Genomic DNA, 21,389 nt, shown 5'->3' on the forward strand with positions numbered 1-21,389 from the left:
CACAGTTTATTCACTGTTTATTCGCTGTTTATTCACAGTTTATTCGCTGTTTATTCGCTGTTTATTCACAGTTTATTCACTGTTTATTCGCTGTTTATTCACTGTTTATTCACTGTTTATTCACTGTAAAGCAGATTTTCAGCTGATACAGTGAAGCAATGCCCTGGCCTTCTTCATGAGCTTTACCAGGCAGCTTCTCGGTATTTGAATATGTTTATATATTTATATAAAGCAGTGTTTTAATGACCTGCAGAAAATGCTGCAGACAAAAAGCTTATACTTATTTGACTTTACTGCAAATCCAGGAACGTCTCTATTTGGCAGGTTTGGTAGATTAATAGTACAAATGATGAATTATTAATGAATCATTCACTAGCTTCTTTTATGGATATGAAGATGCATGAAAGCTCGTGTGAGTCTCAGTTGAGTCTGAGAAAGTAAGTCATTATTTCATCACAGCGAGTCATCCATTCGAGCTATGAATGGAAAGTGTCTAGAAATCGTCATATTTTGACAGAGTAAGATATTAGTAGTAGGAGACCGTAAGTGAAGATTCTGAGAAAATAAGTCATTATTTTGACATTTCAAGTCATTTTTCTTAGACGTGTATTAAAAATGTCCAGAATGTCATTATTTTGACAGGGTAAGTCGTTATTATGAGATACTAATTCAAATTTTCAAAATAGAAAATAAATCATTATTTTGATGCATAACTAATTTTTCAAATCTGATTCAAAATTTTAAGAAAGGTGTCAGTATTTTAATAAAGTAAAGCATTGTTTTGAGTTTTTTTTATTACTCATTGTTTGAAAATAGGTCATTTTTTTCGACACATAAGGCATCAAGAAATAAACATTTCTAGTCAATAAGTCATCGTTCTGACAGAATACGTCGTTGTTTTGAGATAGTAATTAAGATTTTCTATAAAATAAGTGACAATTTCGATACAGTAAGTCGTTATTTTGATACAGTAAGTCATTATTTTGATACAGTAAGTCGTTATTTTGATACAGTAATATTTTGATACAGTAAGTCATATTTTGATACAGTAAGTCGTTATTTTGATACAGTAAGTCGTTATTTTGATACAGTAATATTTTAATACAGTAAGTCATATTTTGATACAGTAAGTCATTATTTTGATACAGTAATATTTTGATACAGTAAGTCATATTTTGATACAGTAAGTCATTATTTTGATACAGTAAGTCATTATTTTGATACAGTAAGTCGTTATTTTGATACAGTAATATTTTGATACAGTAAGTCATATTTTGATACAGTAAGTCATTATTTTGATACAGTAAGTCATTATTTTGATACAGTAAGTCGTTATTTTGATACAGTAATATTTTGATACAGTAAGTCATATTTTGATACAGTAAGTCATTATTTTGATACAGTAATATTTTGATACAGTAAGTCATATTTTGATACAGTAAGTCATTATTTTGATACAGTAATATTTTGATACAGTAATATTTTGATACAGTAAGTCATATTTTGATACAGTAAGTCATTATTTTGATACAGTAATATTTTGATACAGTAAGTCATATTTTGATACAGTAAGTCATTATTTTGATACAGTAATATTTTGATACAGTAATATTTTGATACAGTAAGTCATTATTTTGATACAGTAAGTCATTATTTTGATACAGTAAGTCATATTTTGATACAGTAAGTCATTATTTTGATACAGTAAGTCATATTTTGATACAGTAAGTCATTATTTTGATACAGTAAGTCATATTTTGATACAGTAAGTCATTATTTTGATACAGTAATATTTTGATACAGTAAGTCATTATTTTGATACAGTAAGTCATTATTTTGATACAGTAAGTCATATTTTGATACAGTAAGTCATTATTTTGATACAGTAAGTCATATTTTGATACAGTAAGTCATTATTTTGATACAGTAATATTTTGATACAGTAAGTCATTATTTTGATACAGTAAGTCATTATTTTGATACAGTAAAGTCATTATTTTGATACAGTAAGTCATTATTTTGATACAGTAAGTCATTATTTTGATACAGTAACCCCCACGGCCGCAGAAACGCGCCGCTGCTCGGACTCGGCTGTCCGCTCTAAGCCGCCGTAGTTGGTCACATGAGCGCGGTTTGTTGTGCCGAGTAGCCGCGTTAGCTCGGCGCTAACTCGCCCTCTCTCCCCGCCGCTCTGCTCGGCCTCTCCCCCCGGAGCTCTGCTCGGCCTCTCCCCGCCGCTCTGCTCGGCCTCTCCCCCCGGAGCTCTGCTCGGCCTCTCCCCGCCGCTCTGCTCGGCCTCTCCCCCCGGAGCTCTGCTCGGCCTCTCCCCGCCGCTCTGCTCGGCCCCTCTCCCCGGAGCTCTGCTCGGCCTCTCCCCCCGGAGCTCTGCTCGGCCTCTCCCCGCCGCTCTGCTCGGCCCCTCTCCCCGGAGCTCTGCTCGGCCCCTCTCCCCGGAGCTCTGCTCGGCCTCTCCCCCCGGAGCTCTGCTCGGCCTCTCCCCGCCGCTCTGCTCGGCCCCTCTCCCCGGAGCTCTGCTCGGCCCCTCTCCCCGGAGCTCTGCTCGGCCTCTCCCCCCGGAGCTCTGCTCGGCCTCTCCCCGCCGCTCTGCTCGGCCTCTCCCCGCCGCTCTGCTCGGCCTCTCCCCCCGGAGCTCTGCTCGGCCCCTCTCCCCGCTCTGCTCGGCCTCTCCCCCCGGAGCTCTGCTCGGCCTCTCCCCGCCGCTCTGCTCGGCCCCTCTCCCCGGAGCTCTGCTCGGCCTCTCTCCCCGGAGCTCTGCTCGGCCTCTCCCGCTGCTCTGCTCGGGTTTAGCGGATAAAACGCGCTTTAAAAGCTGGACTATGGCCGCGGTTCAGTCATAGGTCATTATATTTAAGGACAGGCGCTGGAAGCTCAGGTACGGATCCACTGAAGTCGCATCTTGTTCGAATTTTCCGGTCCACCTTAAATGGTGCGGTTACATTCTGGCGCCTGAGGCGTTCTTATAGTAAGCGCTGGCCCGTTTAAGGTGGAACGGGAAGTTCGAATAAGAAGCTGGAGACATTTCCAGAGACACACTCGGCGCGTTAATGTCTGGCTGTGTTTGTTCCCGTAGGGTTCAGATTCCGCCCCTTTCCCTCCGAGTCGAGACCCCCAGCCATGCTGCGATGGATTCTCGGGGGTCGCGGCGCTCAAGGCGCAGTCGAGGTGGGTGCAGAACCTCTGGAGAAGGTTCTAGACAAGGGGTTTTAGCCATGTGATCATTCTTTAACGCAGTACTGTGGGATTCTGCCGAGTCATTCTTTTCATATAGTAAATCATTATTTTGGGATAGTAATTAAAATGTCATTATGACATACTTATTGAGACTACATCAAAGCTTCCAGAAAATAAGTCATTAACTCAACGTCATCATTTTGACATACCCGGAATATCTAGAAACTCTAGAAAGGCACAATTTTGATACAGCAAGTCATCATTTTGACATAATAATTCAAAATATCCAGAAATCAAGTCATTGTTTTGACACAGCAAGTCATTATTTTGAGATATTATTTCAACATGTCATTGTTTGACATACGAACTCAACATTTTTAGACCAAGCCGCCGTTTTGACACAGTAAGTTATTATTTTGAGATTCAAATTCAAAATTTCCAGAAACGAAATTATTTTGGCCAGTCATTATTTTTATAGTAATCAAGTCATTCACCAGTGAAAAGACTAAAAGCAGAGTGAAGTAGAAACATCTGACTGACTGCTGAGGAAACCCCCGGATGAGAAACGAGCTTATTCTAAGCTATGAATGTGAAAAGGTTAAAGGAACAGTCCAAATTCGTGTCCGTGGTTCATGATAATCGCGCTGTTCTGTGTTCAGCGTTGCTGGAATGTATTTAAACAGACTCCTATTGGCTTCTTCAGTGGCACAACTGTCTGTCCTCTCATTGGTGGGAGATCACGAGTTTGAAAGCTGACCCGGAAACCGTGTCCACACAATAACCACACGACTGGAACTGCTTTTGCTTGTAGTTGCACAAGAACGTTTCGCGGCCTGAAGCCAGATGGAGCTCTGTGCCCTTTGGAAGCCAATGGAACGGCATGTTTACATCGTATCTTACTTTAGAAGCTCGATCGAAAACAAAAGCACAACCGAACTGGTTTACAAAAACGCAGATTCTCATAGCCCACCGAGACGGTCAGATATTGGACGACAGCTCGCCTTGATGGAACTGGCGGGCGGGAGCGGGACTGAAAGAACCTGGAGTCTGTAGTTTCTTCAGAAAGTGGAGCTATTAAATCGTCACGAACCAGAAGGAGCTCATCAGTGCACACGTCTGCAGTAACATCTGTTAAAACGACAAGTGAAGTCGTCTCAGTGTTCTATTACTTAATACGGTGCTGTGAAAAAGTATTTGCCCCCCTAATTTGTCACACTTAAACGTTTCAGATCATCCAGTTAATTTTAATATAAGATAAATACAGTGTGAGTAAACACAAAATGCAGCTTTTAAATGATTGTTCCAATTATTGAAGATAAAGATTTATTCAAAACCATTCATGTGAAAAAGTAATTGCCTCCCAGACCTTGTAACTGGTCGTGGCACCTTCGGCAGTAACAGCTGCAGTCAGACAAATTTGATGCCTCTGAGTGAGTCTGTTATATTACGGGGGAGGAATTTTGGCCCACACTGTTTTGTAAAAGTGTTTTAATTTGGCTGCGTTTGAGGGTTTTTGCACATGAACTGACCGTTCAAGGTCCTGCGATGGGGTTCAGGGCAGGACTTTGACTGTCCTGCTGCACGTTTGAAGGATTTTCCATAAACAGTTATTGTTTAAAAAGCACATAAACTAAGAAGAGAGCAGAAAGCAGCTTGAAGCCGCAGCCTTGGGGGTTATTATCAATTGCTATAATTGAAAATGTCCATTTTTAAACCAGATGTTTAAGCATGTTGTGCTGATCATGTCGATGTCACCCAGGCCTGCGTCAGGCTGTGTGTAAGAGGGCTAGCTAAGCTGACCCGGCCAGGCCTGCCGCGGTGATTTCAGCGGGTGGGCCGGTGATTGAAGCCCCTCCGCACCTCTGATCAGTCTGTGCGTTGTGTGTTGTCTGTGCGGCTGCAGAAGAGCGCGGCGCTGTGCATCGGGGAGGAACAGCCCAAAAACTGTTTCACGGAGTTGCAGGTGCTGAAAGGACATTTTGACATTGTTCGATTTCTGGTGCAGATTGATGACTTCAGGTAAGCAATCCTCTCCTCCATTTCTCTCTCTCTCTCTCTCCCCTGCTCTCGCTCTCCCTCGCTCGCTCGCCAGCCCAGCCGACCATGTGATTGACAGCTAAGCCTGAGCTAGATCCTCTCCAAAAGCAAACTTACAGAGCGTGACAAGAGCTTAATCATCAGAGCCGGAGAGAGCTTTAGAGCGCGTATGTGTTTGTGTGAACCCCCTGCTCGCTTCTACCCCTCACATAACACCCATCACCTCTGTCCTGCAGCCCCCCGCCGCCCCCCGCCGCCCCCGACTCCAAACCCGAGATGCATTAAAACCTGGCCCAGCTGTAATGGTTTGTGTGAGTGAATCTCCTGTCTGGCTTGGTGTTTGTGAAAGTAATGGGAAGCTCAGTAGAGCAGACAGGAACGGATTCCACGCCCGGCTTCAATTCTAGTGCCGCCCAGACCAGCTCACTTAAAATCGCACTAATAGCAGAAGTTTTCAGTGCTAGTTCAGATATTTGAGAGGAGGTTAGATATCAGACAGCTTGTGTAAGGGAGGAGAAAGTCATCGTGGAAATACAGGAGTTCACAGTAACATGTCAAGGACACAAATGACTTCCAATTAACAGCAAAATTACGTGGTACTGCTGTGTCTCAAACAAGCTGATCTCAAGGCATTCCAACTCAACTGCTGATCCTTCAACTCAGTTTAACAGCAAATGGTCTTAAACGCTGGAGTTAATGTAGAACTGCTGATTCACCCTTTAACCCTGAAGATCAGCGCAGACGGCTGGTCACCATAGCAACACAGACAACAGTCTCGCCCAGCTAGTAGCTACGAAACGGTAGAGAGAGAGATTTAAGACGGACGTCGATAATCTGGAGATGAATGGACTTCTGTATTTAATCACAGAGAGAAGTTGAAGTCAGTTTCATGTTCAAATTGTCCCGTTCCACCTTAAATGCTGCAGCAGGTCCATTCAGGCGCCTCAGGCACCATTTAAAGTGTAACGGGAAAATTAGAACAAGAAGCTGGTGAATGAGAAGCGACTTCTGCCTCGTAAGAAGTCAAACGCTCAGAGACGTTTTACCCGAAACTGCTCTACTGTTGCGGAAAAGTTTCCTGCTGGAGATGCGAGAAAAGCACCTATAGCTGAGCTGAAGCTTAAAGCGGAGCAAAGTAAGGCCCAGTCCCACTTCACGCCTTGCCCCTCCCACTTGGCCCTTAGCCTTCTGTTCGGAACCTTCACGTCTAGGGGTGGGGAGTCCCAGCTTTTGTTGAGATAAAGGGGTGAGGGGTTTCCTGCCTTCCACCCAGTGACAGCCGGGATAGGCTCCAGTTCCCCCCGCAACCCAGAAGGATAAGCAGCTCAGACGTTGTGTGTGTGTCTATTTTTATTATAATAACACCAAAAACAAACAAGAAGACACAGTAGTGGAGACAGACACCGCTAGGGGGACATGCGGAAGATCTAATGGAGTAGTTTAGGGTGCAGGTGAGAGGAAATATAGATTTGTTTTATGATTAGATTTGAATGCGTGGAGGGAATCGGACTGTCTGGCCTGCCCAGGCGGAGAGTTCCAGAGATGAGGAGCAAATCATCTGTTTAATATCAGAATTTCATCAAAAGTTGTTTGTGCTTGATTTTCAGGCTTGCGTCTGCTGGGGATGATGGGATGGTGCTGGTGTGGAATGTTGAGGTGGGAGATTTTTGTCTTTGTACACTCTGTGTGTGTGTGTGTGTGTTGGGTCTGTGTGTGTGTTGGGTCTGTGTGTGTGTGTGTGTGTTGGGTCTGTGTGTGTGTTGGGTCTGTGTGTGTGTTGGGTCTGTGTGCCAAGTGTACAGAAAAACATGTGTTATTTAAATCTCAGTGGTCCTGATATGGGGGGGGGGGGCGTTATGCTGGTAGTGAACTACGCCGCCTGACTCAGCCGCCTCAGAACCAGAGAAACGGGCCTTAAACAGAAGTCAGGACCCTGCTGGGGTTCATCCTAAAGTTAGGACAGGATTCAGGAGGTTTAGTCCAGTCAGGATGTTTGTGTGACGCTGTTTTCTGATCTGGAGTTAATGATGAGGTCATGAAGGGAGGAGCTGTTAGTCTGGAATAGCTACTGTCCAACATTCAGTAGGTACTGAAGTTAACATGACACCAAAACAAGAGAGATGATCTCAGACTTAAGAATTTTCTGGCCCCAGGACTTCGTTAAGATGTTAGACATAATATGCCCAGCATGCCTTGCCCATCATCGGAGGGGGAGTTACAGTCTTTAACCTGATAAACCACCGCAGGAGGCGAGATGGGTGTAGTTCTAGAGGTGTAGCTCTGTTTTTCAGCTGCACGTGATGTGAACTCTGTGTGTTTCAGACTGGAGAGCGGCTGGTGGAGTTACGAGGTCATACGCAGCAGATCACGGCCATGACGTCTTACACCTTCATCAGAGGAGGGAAACCCCACACGGGGCTGATAACGGCTTCATCCGACCGCACGCTGAGTGTATCCTCATGCTCGCACACGGTGTTGGGGGTCTTTAAGTGCAGCTGTGAACTGAGATGCGTCAGTCTGGTCATGTGTTCTTCCCAGCCAGGCTCGTGTGTGCAGTCAGTGAGGTTTCTGAATTGTTGTAAAGCTGCCAGTGTGTGTTCCTTAATAGCGGTGTAGCTGTGGGATCCAGACACAGGAAACAGAGTGCAGACCGTATCCGATCTACAGTCGTCTGCGAGGGTAGGGTGTATGATCTGCTCTGCAGTCCGCTGTGTTTTGCTGTACTGTGAAGAGGTGTGGTGTGAGATTAGAGTCATCGGATAAGCAACCACAATCTGACTTGATCCACAGATGAGTGGCGGGTATTTTAAAGCCTAGAATCTATGTAGGTTCATTTGCTCTTGTGCAGCCGCGGTAGACGCATTTCCCATATATGGGAAAGGTTTTCCACAGAATGGCCGGTGTATTTGGCAAAATGCTCCTCTTTCGATGCAAACTGGGTTTCCTAATACTTTCACCAAAAAAACAGGAGTGTGTAAGCACTGGGCAAAACAAGTTTCTCTGTTGCCTTTCGGACAGTGACTGACCTGCAGGGGGCGCCACGTCATCAGGATCCGCTGTAGTGCCCCTGGAGACGGTTTCTTGTCTGCATTTCTAATCGATCCAGCTGGTTTCCTGGTAACGTTTAATCTGCAACGAGAAACTGTCAAACACTAAAAAGTTGCGAGGCTGAAGTCGCTTCTTGTTTGAATTCTCCCGTTCCACCTTAAATAGTGCAGTAGCTACATACTGGTGGCTCAGGCACCATATGAGGTGGAACCACTGAATATCTACTCCCCACTGAGCGCTGGCTCTCAGTCGCGGATCGTTTTTGAGGGAGAACATTAAAGCGGCTGTAGCAGCAACTTTAAAGCACAAACTGCATTCGCTGTAACGTCGGTCAGCAGCACAGAGGTTCTCTAACTCGGCATGACAGTTTATTCCTTTATTAACCCCACAGACGCGTTTTCCTCTCATCATCGCCAGCTGACAAACCACTCAAACAAACATAGCTTCAGGCTCTGACGCTTGAGTGATCTGCACACATCGTTGTTGCTTTAGCAGACATCCCAAGTGTCCCGGAAGCTCTGGGAGTCACCCGCATATTATACGATTATACATAGCGGCTCCCTGATGCCCACAAGCCAGATAAAATCTCCTGGAATCTAGAACGAGCAGCCAAGAGCGCACACAAACGCACACGTAGGCGACACAGACCTTTTTTTCCCGATCACGAAAAAACTTCCGGGAGACTTGGGATGTCTGCTTTAGTAGAAGCAGCGTCTCTGTTTATCTGTTCACACGGAAACGCAGACACTCCTCTGAGTCACACATGAGGAAAAAGGTCTGATTTGGGCCACTTTTACCTGCTGTGTGAGCAAAGCCTAAACGTCTGAGGTGTGGAACGGTTCTATACGCCTGTTGCGGACGTGCAGGGACTGATGCGCCTTTCTCTCTTTCGCAGTGTCTGCTGGTGTTGAGCGGCGTGGACGTGTGGCTCTCGGGTGGTAACGAGCTGTGCGTGTGGAGCAGAGACTTTCAGCTGCAGTGTAAAAGCGTTCACCACAGAGATGCAGGTTCTCGTCATTCAGCTCCTGAACAGATTCATCATCAGCTGATGAGGTGTATCAGAGCATGGCGAACACCAAGCTCTGCTCATCTGTCTGTCTGTCTGTCTGTCCGACTGTAGGCATCACTGCGATGGTGGAGTTACCCAGAAACTACATTGCTGCTGCCATGGACAAAGAGATTGGTATGTGACGTCAGACACTTTGATCTCATTATTTTACAGGGACATGGACATAATATTAATAAATGATCCTTCATTGTTCCCTCAATGGGACGGTTTGGAGACTGTGGCACTGTGGCTCTGTCTAAAAGACAGGAGGCTGAGCTGGAGGTGGCGGAGATGAAGATGCTGAGATTTTCGTTGGGAGTGACGAGGCTGGACAAGATTAGAAATGAGCAGATCAGAGGGACAGTGAAGGTGGAGCAGTTTGGAGATAAAGCCAGAGAGGCCAGGTTGAGATGGTTTGGACATGTGTTGAGGAGGAATAGTGGCTATATTGGGCAAAGAATGTTGGAGATGGAGCTGCCGGGTAGAAGGAGAAGAGGTAGACCTCAGAGAAGGTTTATGGATGTAGTGAAGGTGGACATGGAGATGGTTGGTGTGAAAGTAGAGGAGGCAGTGGATAGAGCAAGATGGAGGCAGATGATCCGCTGTGGCGACCCCTAAAGGGAGCAGCCAGAAGAAGAAGAAGAAGTTCCCACAACGGGGAAATTTCTCCTCCTCATTTAACCCATCCATGAAGTGAAACACCACATACACACTAGTGAGCGCACACACACACTAGGGAGCAGGGAGCACACTTGGAGCGGTGGGCAGCCCTATCCACGGCGCCCGGGGAGCAGGTGGGGGTCAGGTGTCTTGCTCAAAGACACCTCAGTCATGGACTGTCGGCTCAGGAGATCAAACTGGTGACCTTCTGGTCACAGGGCCAGTTCCCTGACCTCCAGCCCACGACTTCCCTCAGAAACGGAAGGCTTCCCCGACCGGGAAGTGCTGTGAGGGCGTCAGATCCTAGCCAGTAGTACACCAGGGACAGCAGTTAGTGATGTACACCATCCAAATAAACCTTTCTTTGGAAAAGTCAAATGAATTCTTATAGTCAGACACAGATACTTAGACATGGGGTGAAGGTGCCTTATTGATTAATATATAATATATAATATTCTAACAAGTCTTAGAAAAGTTTATACACACCAACATTGTCATTATATGTCATTACATGTCATTATATGTCATTACATGTCATTATATGTCATTATATGTCATTATATGCCACAAAACCTCAGGCAAAATGACATTGAAGCCAGATTGATTTTAACATGACTTGAAAGCCAAAACGTTTTCCTTGGACAAAAGCAGGTGGAGCGGTTTTGTGTGTAGGTTAGTGGAGGTCAGTGAAGCTGCGCTATGCGTTTGCGCCGGGAGTTGACTAATATGCATCCAGTCCACTTTGAACAGGCACCAGGCTTGTCTGACTTGGGGACGACTGACACCCGGCTGGGTGCAATGCATGCTGGTTAGAGTCATGTTATACACCATTATCGTTTTTGGGAATATTCATAGCTGTTTCCATTGAATGTGTCTGGACCGTTTGTGTCCTTGTCCTTGACCGCTGCCAATGTGAGGCACAGCATGTTGGACTTCAGCAACCGGTTCTGTCACTGTGATGCTCCACGTGTGAGGCAGTTTGATCCGCCCTGTCAGCACCAGCTGATCGTTATCGTGGAAACTTGCATTGTGATAACGAAAAACGTGCGATTTGTTTTGTTTTGATGACACAAAACTTTGTCCAAGTGACTCGGATGCACTGGAATTCTCTGGAATTCTCTGCCTACCACTCTTCTCTGTCTTCCTTCAAATCTCTGCTAAAATCCTTCCTTTTTTCCTCTCTGTAGTCTAAATATTTTTTTATGATGTGAAGCATCCTTGGGTTTGTGAAAGGCACTATATAAATTTTATTATTATTATTATTATTATTATTATTGTTATTGTTAGATTTGAAAATGTTTACTGTGTTTTATCTGTGAAAATTGTTGTTTGCTGCTTCAGTTATTTTTAAGTTAAACCTGTCTGAAGTGGAGATGTCAGTCTTGGCCATTCGCCACCTCGCTGACCACCAGGACACCATCAGAGCGCTCATCAGCATCAACGGTGAGGCTGCCTGACACAGACGAGAGCTGTATGGAAAAACGACCACAGTAACAAGTTATAGTGGCACGAAACCGGCGACAATTTAGTTCCTCCAAGTGCTCAGATAGTTAGACCAGTCAGAAGCAGCCAAACCACCACGTCATAGACAAGATAATCCCTTATTAGTCCCAGGGAAACGGGGGAAATCTGTCACAGCAGCAAAGGCACTTCCACTTTATTACTTTATAGACAATAAATATAATACTAATAAAAATAAGAGGCAGTGTAAACTCGGTCCTTCACAAAGCTGAACAATATACGGGATTATTAATAAATCAATCAATCAATAGAGCGATGCCTACAGTCTGCCACATTACTTTGTTGAAGCCTGGAAAAGTGGATATTCTGGTCTTATTGATTATTAGTCCTATTGATTATTAATGCCTGAACCCACCACTTCAACCAAATATTACATCTGCCCGTCCCCACAAAGCCTTCGCTGCAGAAAGCTTAGCAAGTAAAGACGTGAATGTAGTCAGTTCATCGAATGTTTCTCACTGGGAAGTTTTTGTGAGAATATATTGAGACGTTCTTTAATTAAGTCATTTTATCTGATGAGTCTCGTTTCGTTGGCAGTTCATTTGACCGGTTTTGAGCATTATTTCTGGAAATAAGTGAAATTATATTCACTATCTTATTGAATATTCTTACAAGCTGTGTAATGAGAAATATTAGAGATGCTTTCAGTTGCTGAGGTGTCTTTTTTCAGCGTAGTGCTGTTCCTGCCCGCGAGTCGCGGAACTACTGATTGCATCTGTATCTGTACGTATCTAGTCTGGACAGTGAGTGTAGATACACACCGTGATGCTTAAGACCCTTATTAGTCCCACAACGGGGAAATTTCACCTCTGCATTTAACCCATCAGTGAAGTGAATACACACACACACACACACACTAGGGGCAGTGAGCACACTTGCCCGGAGCGGTGGGCAGCCCTATCCGCAGCGCCCGGGGAGCATTTGGGGGTTAGGTGTCCTGCTAAATGTGCTGTCGGCTCTGGGGATCGAACCGGCAACCTTCCTGTCACAGGGCCGGTTCCCTGACCTCCAGCCCACGACTGCCCAGGAAAGCCATGACACTCGTACAGGCCTCGGTGGCGCTGCGTGGCGGTGCGTGGCGCTGCGTGGCGGTGCGTGGCGCTGCGTGGCGGTGCGTGTCGCTGCGTGGCGCTGCGTGGCTTCGCTTATCGTGTTGAGATGCTGTATTTATTTTAAAAGCTGGTGCGTTTTGCGCAGTTTGATTAGATGTGACGAGTCTTCTTCTGCTCTGTGTTCTCAGACGGCCTGTTCGCTAGCGGCTCTCATAACGGTGAACTCATCCTCTGGGATGCCGTGGATTGGACGATCCAGGCTTATGAGTTCATTCTGTGGGAGGAGCAAGCAGGAGATGCCCAACCAGAGATCCGAGTGGGCCAGCAGAAACAGACCGATATGTCCATTCAGCACCTGGCCACAGACGGAGAGGTGGGTTGGTAGGTGTGATGAGTGTCTGTCGCTTGCCGAACTGGAGCCTGAGCTACTTTCTGTGCAGGAAAGAGTCGTCGAATAAGGATACCTGCTCTTTCCATTGGCCTTTAGCTCCCCCCCTGTTTCCTGAGCCCATGTAAAGCATGAGTGGTCAGAGAGATCAGAAGAGAAAGTTGACCCAAATATTCACTGCACTCCAGATCCAGCCGTAGACCCAGTGAGCAAGAGGCCCTGTGACTTGTATGTATTTCCGCCAGGCTTAGTGTTATCCGCTCCCTGAGAGTCTCCTCCCGCTCTGATTTGCTGCTCGTTGCTCCTCCTGCTTTATTTCATAGAGACAGCAGACCGTCGCTGTACTGTTCACACTGCCCACGACCCCAAGTTGCTCGCTGCCTTAATAAATCCCTGACAGAATGCGATTAAACACACAAACGTTCACTAAACATTTTATTTCATTTTTTAGAGAATAATGGCCAAACGCAGTTCTTCTTCCCAGCAGTGTCCTCCTTTACCAGTGAGCTGGGGTTGCCAAGTAACACGACAGACTGGGCTTGGTTCATTCAAATCGCATCTCCCAGATTCTGTATCTTGTCTTTTATTGAATTTAGAGTGACTTTGATTTTTCCATTGATTTTTTTTATTTAAAATTTGTCAAGAAGAGGAAAGTCATTTTTAAACGTTTTTCTTTTCTAGCTGTTTCATTAAAATCTAAGATTTTGTTGTGATAAACGAAAAAGCTAGTAGTTACACATTCCCACCAGAGGGGTCTCCAAATCCCTAAAAGTTACATAGTGCAGCTTTATGTTAAAGTTTCAGCAGCTCCTGTTTCTGGTTATGGGCTCATGATTACGGTAGAAAATATTTTGAAATGATTTATGATTTTAAGTAATTTCTGTCCTAGCTGGTGGTTGCAGCAGTAGGCAGTGGCCTGTATGTGTATAACGCTGTGATGAAGACGGTGGTGGCGTACAGGAAGATCGCTCACGACTCTGATGTTTTGCACACCATGTTGCTGGACAACGGGTAAGCAGTTATTATACTTTATTATTATTAATAATATATTATTATACTTGATTTTGAGTTGTCATATGTCAGTGTATATATATCGATGTAAATTTACATGTTTCAGTAATGACAGGGTCTGTGATCTGTGCTCTTGAAGTTTTGCTTAATGAAGTAAAATGTTAAAGCAGAATTTTTATCGTTATATTTACCTAAATTTGTAAACAGACCAAAGTTTTGTCTAAATGTACTTGTTTACCTTGTTAGTTCAGGTCTCTGTTCATATTAAACACAGTTCATCACATCGTTTAGACGGAATTCTTTCCCATAATCTTCGATGAAAATGTGATGACTGGTAATGACTTTAGACTTTATTTAGCTAAATGGACTTTAGACAAATATAAACTGATCAACACTTGTTTTATTTTGAGAAAAATAGAGAATTTCATTTACTACTGACATGCTTTGGGATGATTTTCAGTTTCTAACAAAACCTGATACATTAAGCAAAATCCGGATTGTCTAAGAATGTTTAGATATATGTGTGTGTTGCTGTCATGTAGTCAGAACCTGCTCTTTTTAAACCAGTGACTGATGTGTTTGTGCTCTCTGGTGTGTGAAGTCAGGTGATGTCGTGCTCTGAGGACGGCAGTGTGAGGATCTGGGAGCTACAGGACCTCCCCCTACCTGCAGAGCCCGCCCCCTCAGGTGAGAAAGTACCTGCCTCTTTTTGACTTTGATTCTCTGTCCTTCTTCCCTAAATCCAGTGAGATTCACTCATAAAAGACCCTGAATATTGTCTAATAACCCTCACAAGCTGAACGATATAGAGTACAGCTGCACTCGTTACAGACTGTAGTCCATCTGATTCTCTGATACTCTGTTACCCTGTTCTTCAGTGGTCAGGACCCCCATGGACCCTCACAGAGCAGGTACTGTTTGGGTGGTGGGTCATTCTCAGCACTGCAGTAACACTGACGTGGTGGTGGTGTGTTAGTGTGTGCTGTGCTGGTCTGAGTGGATCAGACACAGCAGTTCTGCTGGACTGAGAACAGTCCACCAACCAAAAATATCCAGCCAGCAGCGTCCTGTGGGCGGCGTCCTGTGGGCGGCGTCCTGTGGGCGGCGTCCTGTGGGCGGCGTCCTGTGACCACTGATGAAGGACTAGAAGATGACCAACACAAACTGTGCAGCAGCAGATGAGCTGTCGTCTCTGACTTTACATCTACAAGGTGGCCCGACGAGGTAGGAGTGTCTAATAGAGTGGACAGTGAGTGGACACAGTGTTTAACAACTCCAGTAGCACTGCTGTGTCTGATCCACTCGCACCAGCACAACACACACTAAGACACCACCACCACGTCAGTATTACTGTAGTACTGCAGCTATACAGTAAGTGGAACTGAGAAAGTGGACAGTGAGTGGAGAAACGAGGTGGTCGTGATGTTGTGCCTGACCGGTGAATAGACTGTACTGTAATATTATGATATTCACCCACACAGAGAATCAGTTTCTAATATAGTGTGAAATGCATTTTAGTCATATTGTCCACTTCTAGTTCCAACGCCCCCCCCCGCCCCCCCGCCTGCCTCCTGCTCTCCTCTCTTTCTCGGAGATTGATCCAGGTGTTGGCTCTGTTCTCTCTTCACATCCATCACTCGTGTGGACTGGAAGGCGTGTGCTTGTATGTGTATTCTCATCAATCAGCCAGTCCACTGTGAACGCTGCAGCTCGGAGTGCTCTGCGGAAAGCCGCTCACTCCGCTGTGAACGCTGCAGCTCGGAGTGCTCTGCGGAAAGCCGCTCACTCCGCTGTGAACGCTGCAGCTCGGAGTGCTCTGCGGAAAGCCGCTCACTCCGCTGTGAACGCTGCAGCTCGGAGTGCTCTGCGGAAAGCCGCTCACTCCGCTGTGAACGCTGCAGCTCGGAGTGCTCTGCGGAAAGCCGCTCACTCCGCTGTGAACGCTGCAGCTCGGAGTGCTCTGCGGAAAGCCGCTCACTCCGCTGTGAACGCTGCAGCTCGGAGTGCTCTGCGGAAAGCCGCTCACTCCGCTGTGAACGCTGCAGCTCGGAGTGCTCTGCGGAAAGCCGCTCACTCCGCTGTGAACGCTGCAGCTCGGAGTGCTCTGCGGAAAGCCGCTCACTCCGCTGTGAACGCTGCAGCTCGGAGTGCTCTGCGGAAAGCCGCTCACTCCGCTGTGAACGCTGCAGCTCGGAGTGCTCTGCGGAAAGCCGCTCACTCCGCTGTGAACGCTGCAGCTCGGAGTGCTCTGCGGAAAGCCGCTCACTCCGCTGTGAACGCTGCAGCTCGGAGTGCTCTGCGGAAAGCCGCTCACTCCGCTGTGAACGCTGCAGCTCGGAGTGCTCTGCGGAAAGCCGCTCACTCCGCTGTGAACGCTGCAGGGAATTTCTGCCCGTTCATCCAGAAGAGCATTTGTGAGGTCAGACACTGATGTTGGACGAGAAGGTCTGGCTCACAGTCTCCGTTCTAGATCATCACAAAGGTGTTTGATGGAGTTGAGGTCAGGGCTCTGTGAGGGTCAGTCAAGTTCTTCCACACCAAACTCACCCGGACAGGCCTTTGTGGAGCTGCTTTGGTCACTGGGGCTCAGTCAGGCTGGAACAGAACCGGTTCTTCCCCAAACTGTTCCATAGAGTGGGAAATGTAGAATTGTCCAGAATGTCTTGGTGCTAAAGCTTTAAGATTCCCTTCACTGGAACTAAGGGTTCTAGACCAACCCCTGAAAAACAGCCCCATATCATCATCCCCCCTCCACCAAACTTTTTTTTTAACTCCTCCCACTTCTCTCTCTGTTTCTCTTTGTCTGTCTCTCTCTCTCGCTCTCGGTCTGTGTCTCTCTGTCAGGGTTTTTTGGAATGTTTGGCACTTTCGGCCGGTCTGGTAAGCAGACAGGTGCTCCTATGAAGAAGCTTCTGGACATTAGCGGTCTCCGCTCTCTGGAGCTGATCGGCGATCTGATTGGTCACTCTGGTGCTGTTCAGGTACGTGTCCTGCCATATCTTTAAAGGGTCGGAGGTGTAAGGTGTCTCCTGTGCCCAGTTCAAAACTCTGATTTTGGTCTTAAACGTGTTGCAGTCCAAACTCTGTCTAAGCTGCTGATATCAGGTATTTATTAGATGCTATTATGAAGTGTCTGATGTGTCTGAATCAGAAATGGTGAGCTGAGCAGGAGTTATGGATCGGTCAGACACGTGTCGATATCGATGCGTTTAACATCGGCTTAATTAACGCAGCTGCCAGAGTGAAGGATGTGATCTACATGCGCCTCGACTTTCCAATCGATCGCCTGCCTGCTGATACTAAGCAGGAGAACACGCCAAAACCCAGAGTGATCCATCTTTTACCGTCAAAATGAGCTGAAGTTCAGTGAAGATTTCAGTTTTGAACTTGGGTGGAGTTCAGTGGGGAGCGGGGAGGGGGGTTCACTGCAGCCCCTACTGGCCAGAGGTGGAGTGGTCAAACTTAATCCATTAATGTGCTGAATTAGGCCCTGGTGCAGGTCGAGCTGCAGCGCTGTATGCCGTTCTGTTAGAACCTGTGATTGTAGAGCTCTCGTTTAAATACAGCTTTTAAAGTGAAGCTTTCAGAACCTTCAGCACACCACGCTGGACAGGCGCTCACTGGAGAACTGTGGAGAAATCAGTGAGCAGCAAACTAACAAATACAGCAGTTTGGTGGTGGAGCTCCATTTCCCCTCAGAACCCTCCACTGTAGCCACTGTAATCCACAAGCTGTGTTAATGAGAGGCTACAATCAACCAAATACTGTGGACTGTGTATATATACATCGATGATCCGGTAATGTGAAGTTATTGAAGGTAAAAATGCACCAGAGAAGATCAGAGAAGATTTTATCTGCTCAGTTTTAAATGGAAAATGAGACAAATGCAATCAGTAACAAGTATTTTAATTGGTTGACCGCTGTAGTTAAAAGAGCACAAGGTGTCACGAGTGGTGAGATTCTAATGGAAATGATGGAGAAAGTGTTTAAACACCTGCATCATTGTCACTGTGTGTGTCCTTCAGGCTTTTAAGCGTGAGATTTTAGATTTACATCCTTCTACGATGATGAAAAACATGGATTCGGTCGTGTTTTCTGACCAGCACTGAACGTCTTTGTACTGCAGATGTTTGCGAGTTTCGGCGAGAAGGGTTTGGTCACCTGCTCCGCTGACCACCTGCTCATCGCGTGGAAGGACGGAGAGCGAGAGTCGCAGCTGCGCAGTCTGGCACTGTTCCAGAAGCTGGAGGAGATGCAGGGCCTGTAGAGGGCGCTGTGGACCGGAACCCGAGAACTCCTTTAACTTCACCTGGTTCTGGAGCTCCCAGAAACAGCCGTCACACTTACCTGTGTCCCAAACCAACAGGTACAGAACACTGATTTACCAGAACGCCGCAAAGAACAAAGAACCATCGCACATGCCCATTAACGAAAAACCCACTGAGGGTTGGTTCCCGGTGCTCCCGTTAAAGCGAGAGGTCCAGGAATGAGCAGTTAAACCCAAATGTACTCGGCCTGCCCACGTTGGGTGTTTCCAAGGCTGCTTCTGGTGCCACGTGGCTAATACAGTTGGTTACAGCACAACGGCAGAGTTTAGTTCCAGGGCTGCCCAGGACTTTGAATCCTGAGTGACCAAGACTGGAAAAACAGTGAAAACGCTCCGCTTTGACGAGTTAGATGCTCCTAAGGCTTTACGATTCTAGCTGTTGTGGTCCAGTTGGACGTTATTTTAAACGGATCTTCCCAAAGCTTCCCAAATCAAACGGAGCGTTTATACTGTGTGGCAAAAATTCACTTTTTATGAGGGCTAGCATGAATGCTAATGGCGTTTAGCTTCCGAAGTGGTCACCGAAGTGAATTTGTTACGTTCTAGTTTTTGTAATTTGATCATTTTTAAATTCGTTTTATTTTACATTCTACATTTTTAATTCGTTTTAAGTAAAACTAATTCTATAAAAATGGTCAACACCAACATATTTGGCTGTATTACCGTCTTTATGAAGTGAAGGTTAATTATATATCTGATTCATATATTTAATTAATTAATGTAATTATTAATTAACAGCCTCAACCATTACAGGGTTTTACTCTTCTGGATTTTGTCTGTGTACCAGATTTTATCTCTAATCTCAGCTTCCATGGTGACTGGGTGCCTGTTATCCACCCGCCAGTGCAGCCGGCCTTTATGTTTACATTCTTTATACACTGAATATCACATTCTGGAAAAACGTGGCGTATCAGAAACCGGACTGGGCACGTCTACAGTTACGTTACCTGTCAACCGCGTCTCGCCTGATCGACTACATTTGGGTTCAGCTGTGAAATACATTTTCCCTGAAAGTTCAGTGGTGAGGATCAATATGAGCAAGTATGAATCGTGGAAAAGAGCTTTGAGGTTCGAATGATCGGCTGGACTGGGAGCAGAACCTTTCTGATCCTGTATCAGTGACTTTACTAAGAGATGTTCGCGGCCACCCTGAGCTCCGGATCCGACTCCTGCCTTACCCACCCGGGTTTGGCTGGCGTTGAGATGTTTTGGGCCGTGTTGGAACAGAAGGTTCGTCATCGTCCTTTTTTTAAGCATTAATCACATTTTTTTGTAGTCATTTTAATTTACTGTTTGAAGTTGCATGTCGACTTGTGCACAGAATGATTGTAAATTGTGTGGAAGATTCTGAGACATTGCTTTTATTTTAAAGGGCCCATATCTGGAAAACCCAGCTTGCAGCCGTTTAGCTCTGCCCACTCAGGCTGACGTTGTGTGTTTAACCCAGCCAATCAAGACAGAGCTCATTTACATACATCAGCTTTAAAGGCACAGTAAGAAAAATGGCCTGTTTTATTCTGTGATTGTGTAAAAATGAATTGGAGCAAAAAAGTTGAACCTCATGAAGGAAAGTGTTGAATATGGGCCCTTTAAAACGCTCATTTGCACATTGTGGTCTCACTGGAACTTAAAGTGACTCTCTCTGGTAAACAGTGTTTACTGCCATGGATTAAAGGCTGAAGGTGAGGAGGTGCATGAGAGGAAAGGTTATTGCAAGTTTCTTTTAATGTGTTTCACAAATACAACATGGTAACGCTTTAAAATCTGGAGCGGCTCCTCCGGAACAGCGGCTTCTCCGACAGACGGAAATGAAAACTGAAGCAGGACTTACAGTCTGGGCTTGTTTTACACAACTGACAACAACAAATAAACAGGGGAAAAAAAACAACAAGAAAACAGCTGTGGCTGGCAAGGTCAGCACTCCCCTTTACTGCCCTTAATATTGTTGTTGTTTATTAAAAATATAGCTTATGTACATTTCTGCAAATACTACCGTTCTCGCTCCTAAAGATCAGTGTAAAAATACAGCGATTGGCACAAACACACGACCCGTACTTTCACTTCCGGCTTCAACAAAAATGAACATGTCCGGCACCAGGTAGGGCAGGAAATGGACAGCTGGGTCCAACATCCCCACTCTGTACTGACCAGAGGGTGGAATGGACCCTTAAGCGCCCTCTGGTGGTGAAGTTCCCCACAATCAGATCAACTCACAGTAGTTTCATCTAAAAAAAAAAGTTTAAATTACAGTACTGTTACACACCTCTCCTGCCCACCACAGCCCTAATAATAATAATAATAATAATAATAATAATATAAACAAAGCAGACAATAAACAACCAACATGACGGTCCGGTCAGTTGGCGGAAATGCGAGCACAGAAAGGTGTAATAAACGTAACATTGTCAGGACCCCCGCTGTACCTGCAGAAGGTTGCGGAGATACGGGAGCGTGTAAAGCTATGAAAGGGCTGCCCGAGTCGTCCCGCTACTTCATTAAGTTGGCGTTTGATTCTGCAGGCTACAGGTTTCTACTTCAAAGCAAAGGCCCTTTAAAAATGAGTTATTTCATGGAAGATGTTGACATTAAATGAATTCTAGCTGCTTCAGTTCAGGCACCTCACTTTAGATTAAGATCACCCAGCAGGTAAAAGTGGCCCCGGTCTGATTTTCCCACCAACTCCACTACAGTGTCTTTTACACGTGACCCGTACGGGACAGTCTGAGCAGGTCAGCTCCTAAACTGAGCCGCATCCAGAGGTAAACAATCACACCCGCCAACGAACGCCAGTCACTCCTGGAGGATCAGCTTCATCTTCACCAGCATCACAGGAGCCGTCGTGAAGCTCATGAAGCTGCGGCCTCGTTCTCCTGCCGCCTCGTTCTCCTGCCGCCTCGTATGGAAATCTCTTTGAACACAGAGGGTTCTGGATGAGTCTCCTCTAGCATTTTGTCAATGAAACAAACGTGTGAGAGGCTGAGAGTCTCAGCAGCGTAAAATTATGATGTAATGTAAAGCTGGATTGATGTGAAAGTATCATGAATTCCGATCTGGCTGTCTAGACGGAGTCGCACTGCCTCAGATCGGATCGGACTTTAGTACCAC

General features: G+C 45.8%; 1 protein-coding gene across 2 annotated transcripts; it reads left to right on the top strand.

Moving 5' to 3' along the window:
- The first annotated feature begins 2,733 nt into the window (after positions 1-2,733).
- On the top strand, positions 2,734-19,994 carry wdr41 (WD repeat domain 41). 2 transcript variants are annotated; one of them, XM_017687945.2, is made up of 14 exons: positions 2,734-2,893; positions 3,092-3,183; positions 5,096-5,211; positions 6,837-6,885; positions 7,552-7,680; positions 7,846-7,908; positions 9,173-9,284; positions 9,398-9,460; positions 11,327-11,428; positions 12,747-12,931; positions 13,836-13,957; positions 14,559-14,644; positions 16,802-16,938; positions 18,084-18,224. In XM_017687945.2, exons 2-14 carry the CDS (start codon positions 3,136-3,138, stop codon positions 18,222-18,224), a joined length of 1,353 nt encoding a protein of 450 aa, XP_017543434.1. In that variant the 5' UTR covers positions 2,734-2,893; positions 3,092-3,135. The 2 variants fall into 2 exon arrangements, with proteins under 2 accessions (XP_017543434.1, XP_037401734.1); XM_037545837.1 differs by lacking the exon at positions 2,734-2,893 and having other exon boundaries at positions 3,136-3,183; positions 18,084-19,994.
- Positions 19,995-21,389: the final 1,395 nt, after the last annotated feature.

The sequence above is a fragment of the Pygocentrus nattereri genome, chromosome 16 (genome assembly GCF_015220715.1).
Source record: "Pygocentrus nattereri isolate fPygNat1 chromosome 16, fPygNat1.pri, whole genome shotgun sequence".
Lineage (NCBI taxonomy): Eukaryota > Metazoa > Chordata > Actinopteri > Characiformes > Serrasalmidae > Pygocentrus > Pygocentrus nattereri.

Bases quoted from the DNA above. Each gene is read 5' to 3' on its own strand.
- wdr41 (XM_017687945.2), top strand. From the start codon at position 3,136: ATGCTGCGATGGATTCTCGGGGGTCGCGGCGCTCAAGGCGCAGTCGAG. The intron at 7,681-7,845 runs GTATCCTCATGC...ATAGCGGTGTAG, and splicing joins CATCCGACCGCACGCTGAGT to CTGTGGGATCCAGACACAGG. The intron at 7,909-9,172 runs GTAGGGTGTATG...TCTCTTTCGCAG, and splicing joins ATCTACAGTCGTCTGCGAGG to TGTCTGCTGGTGTTGAGCGG.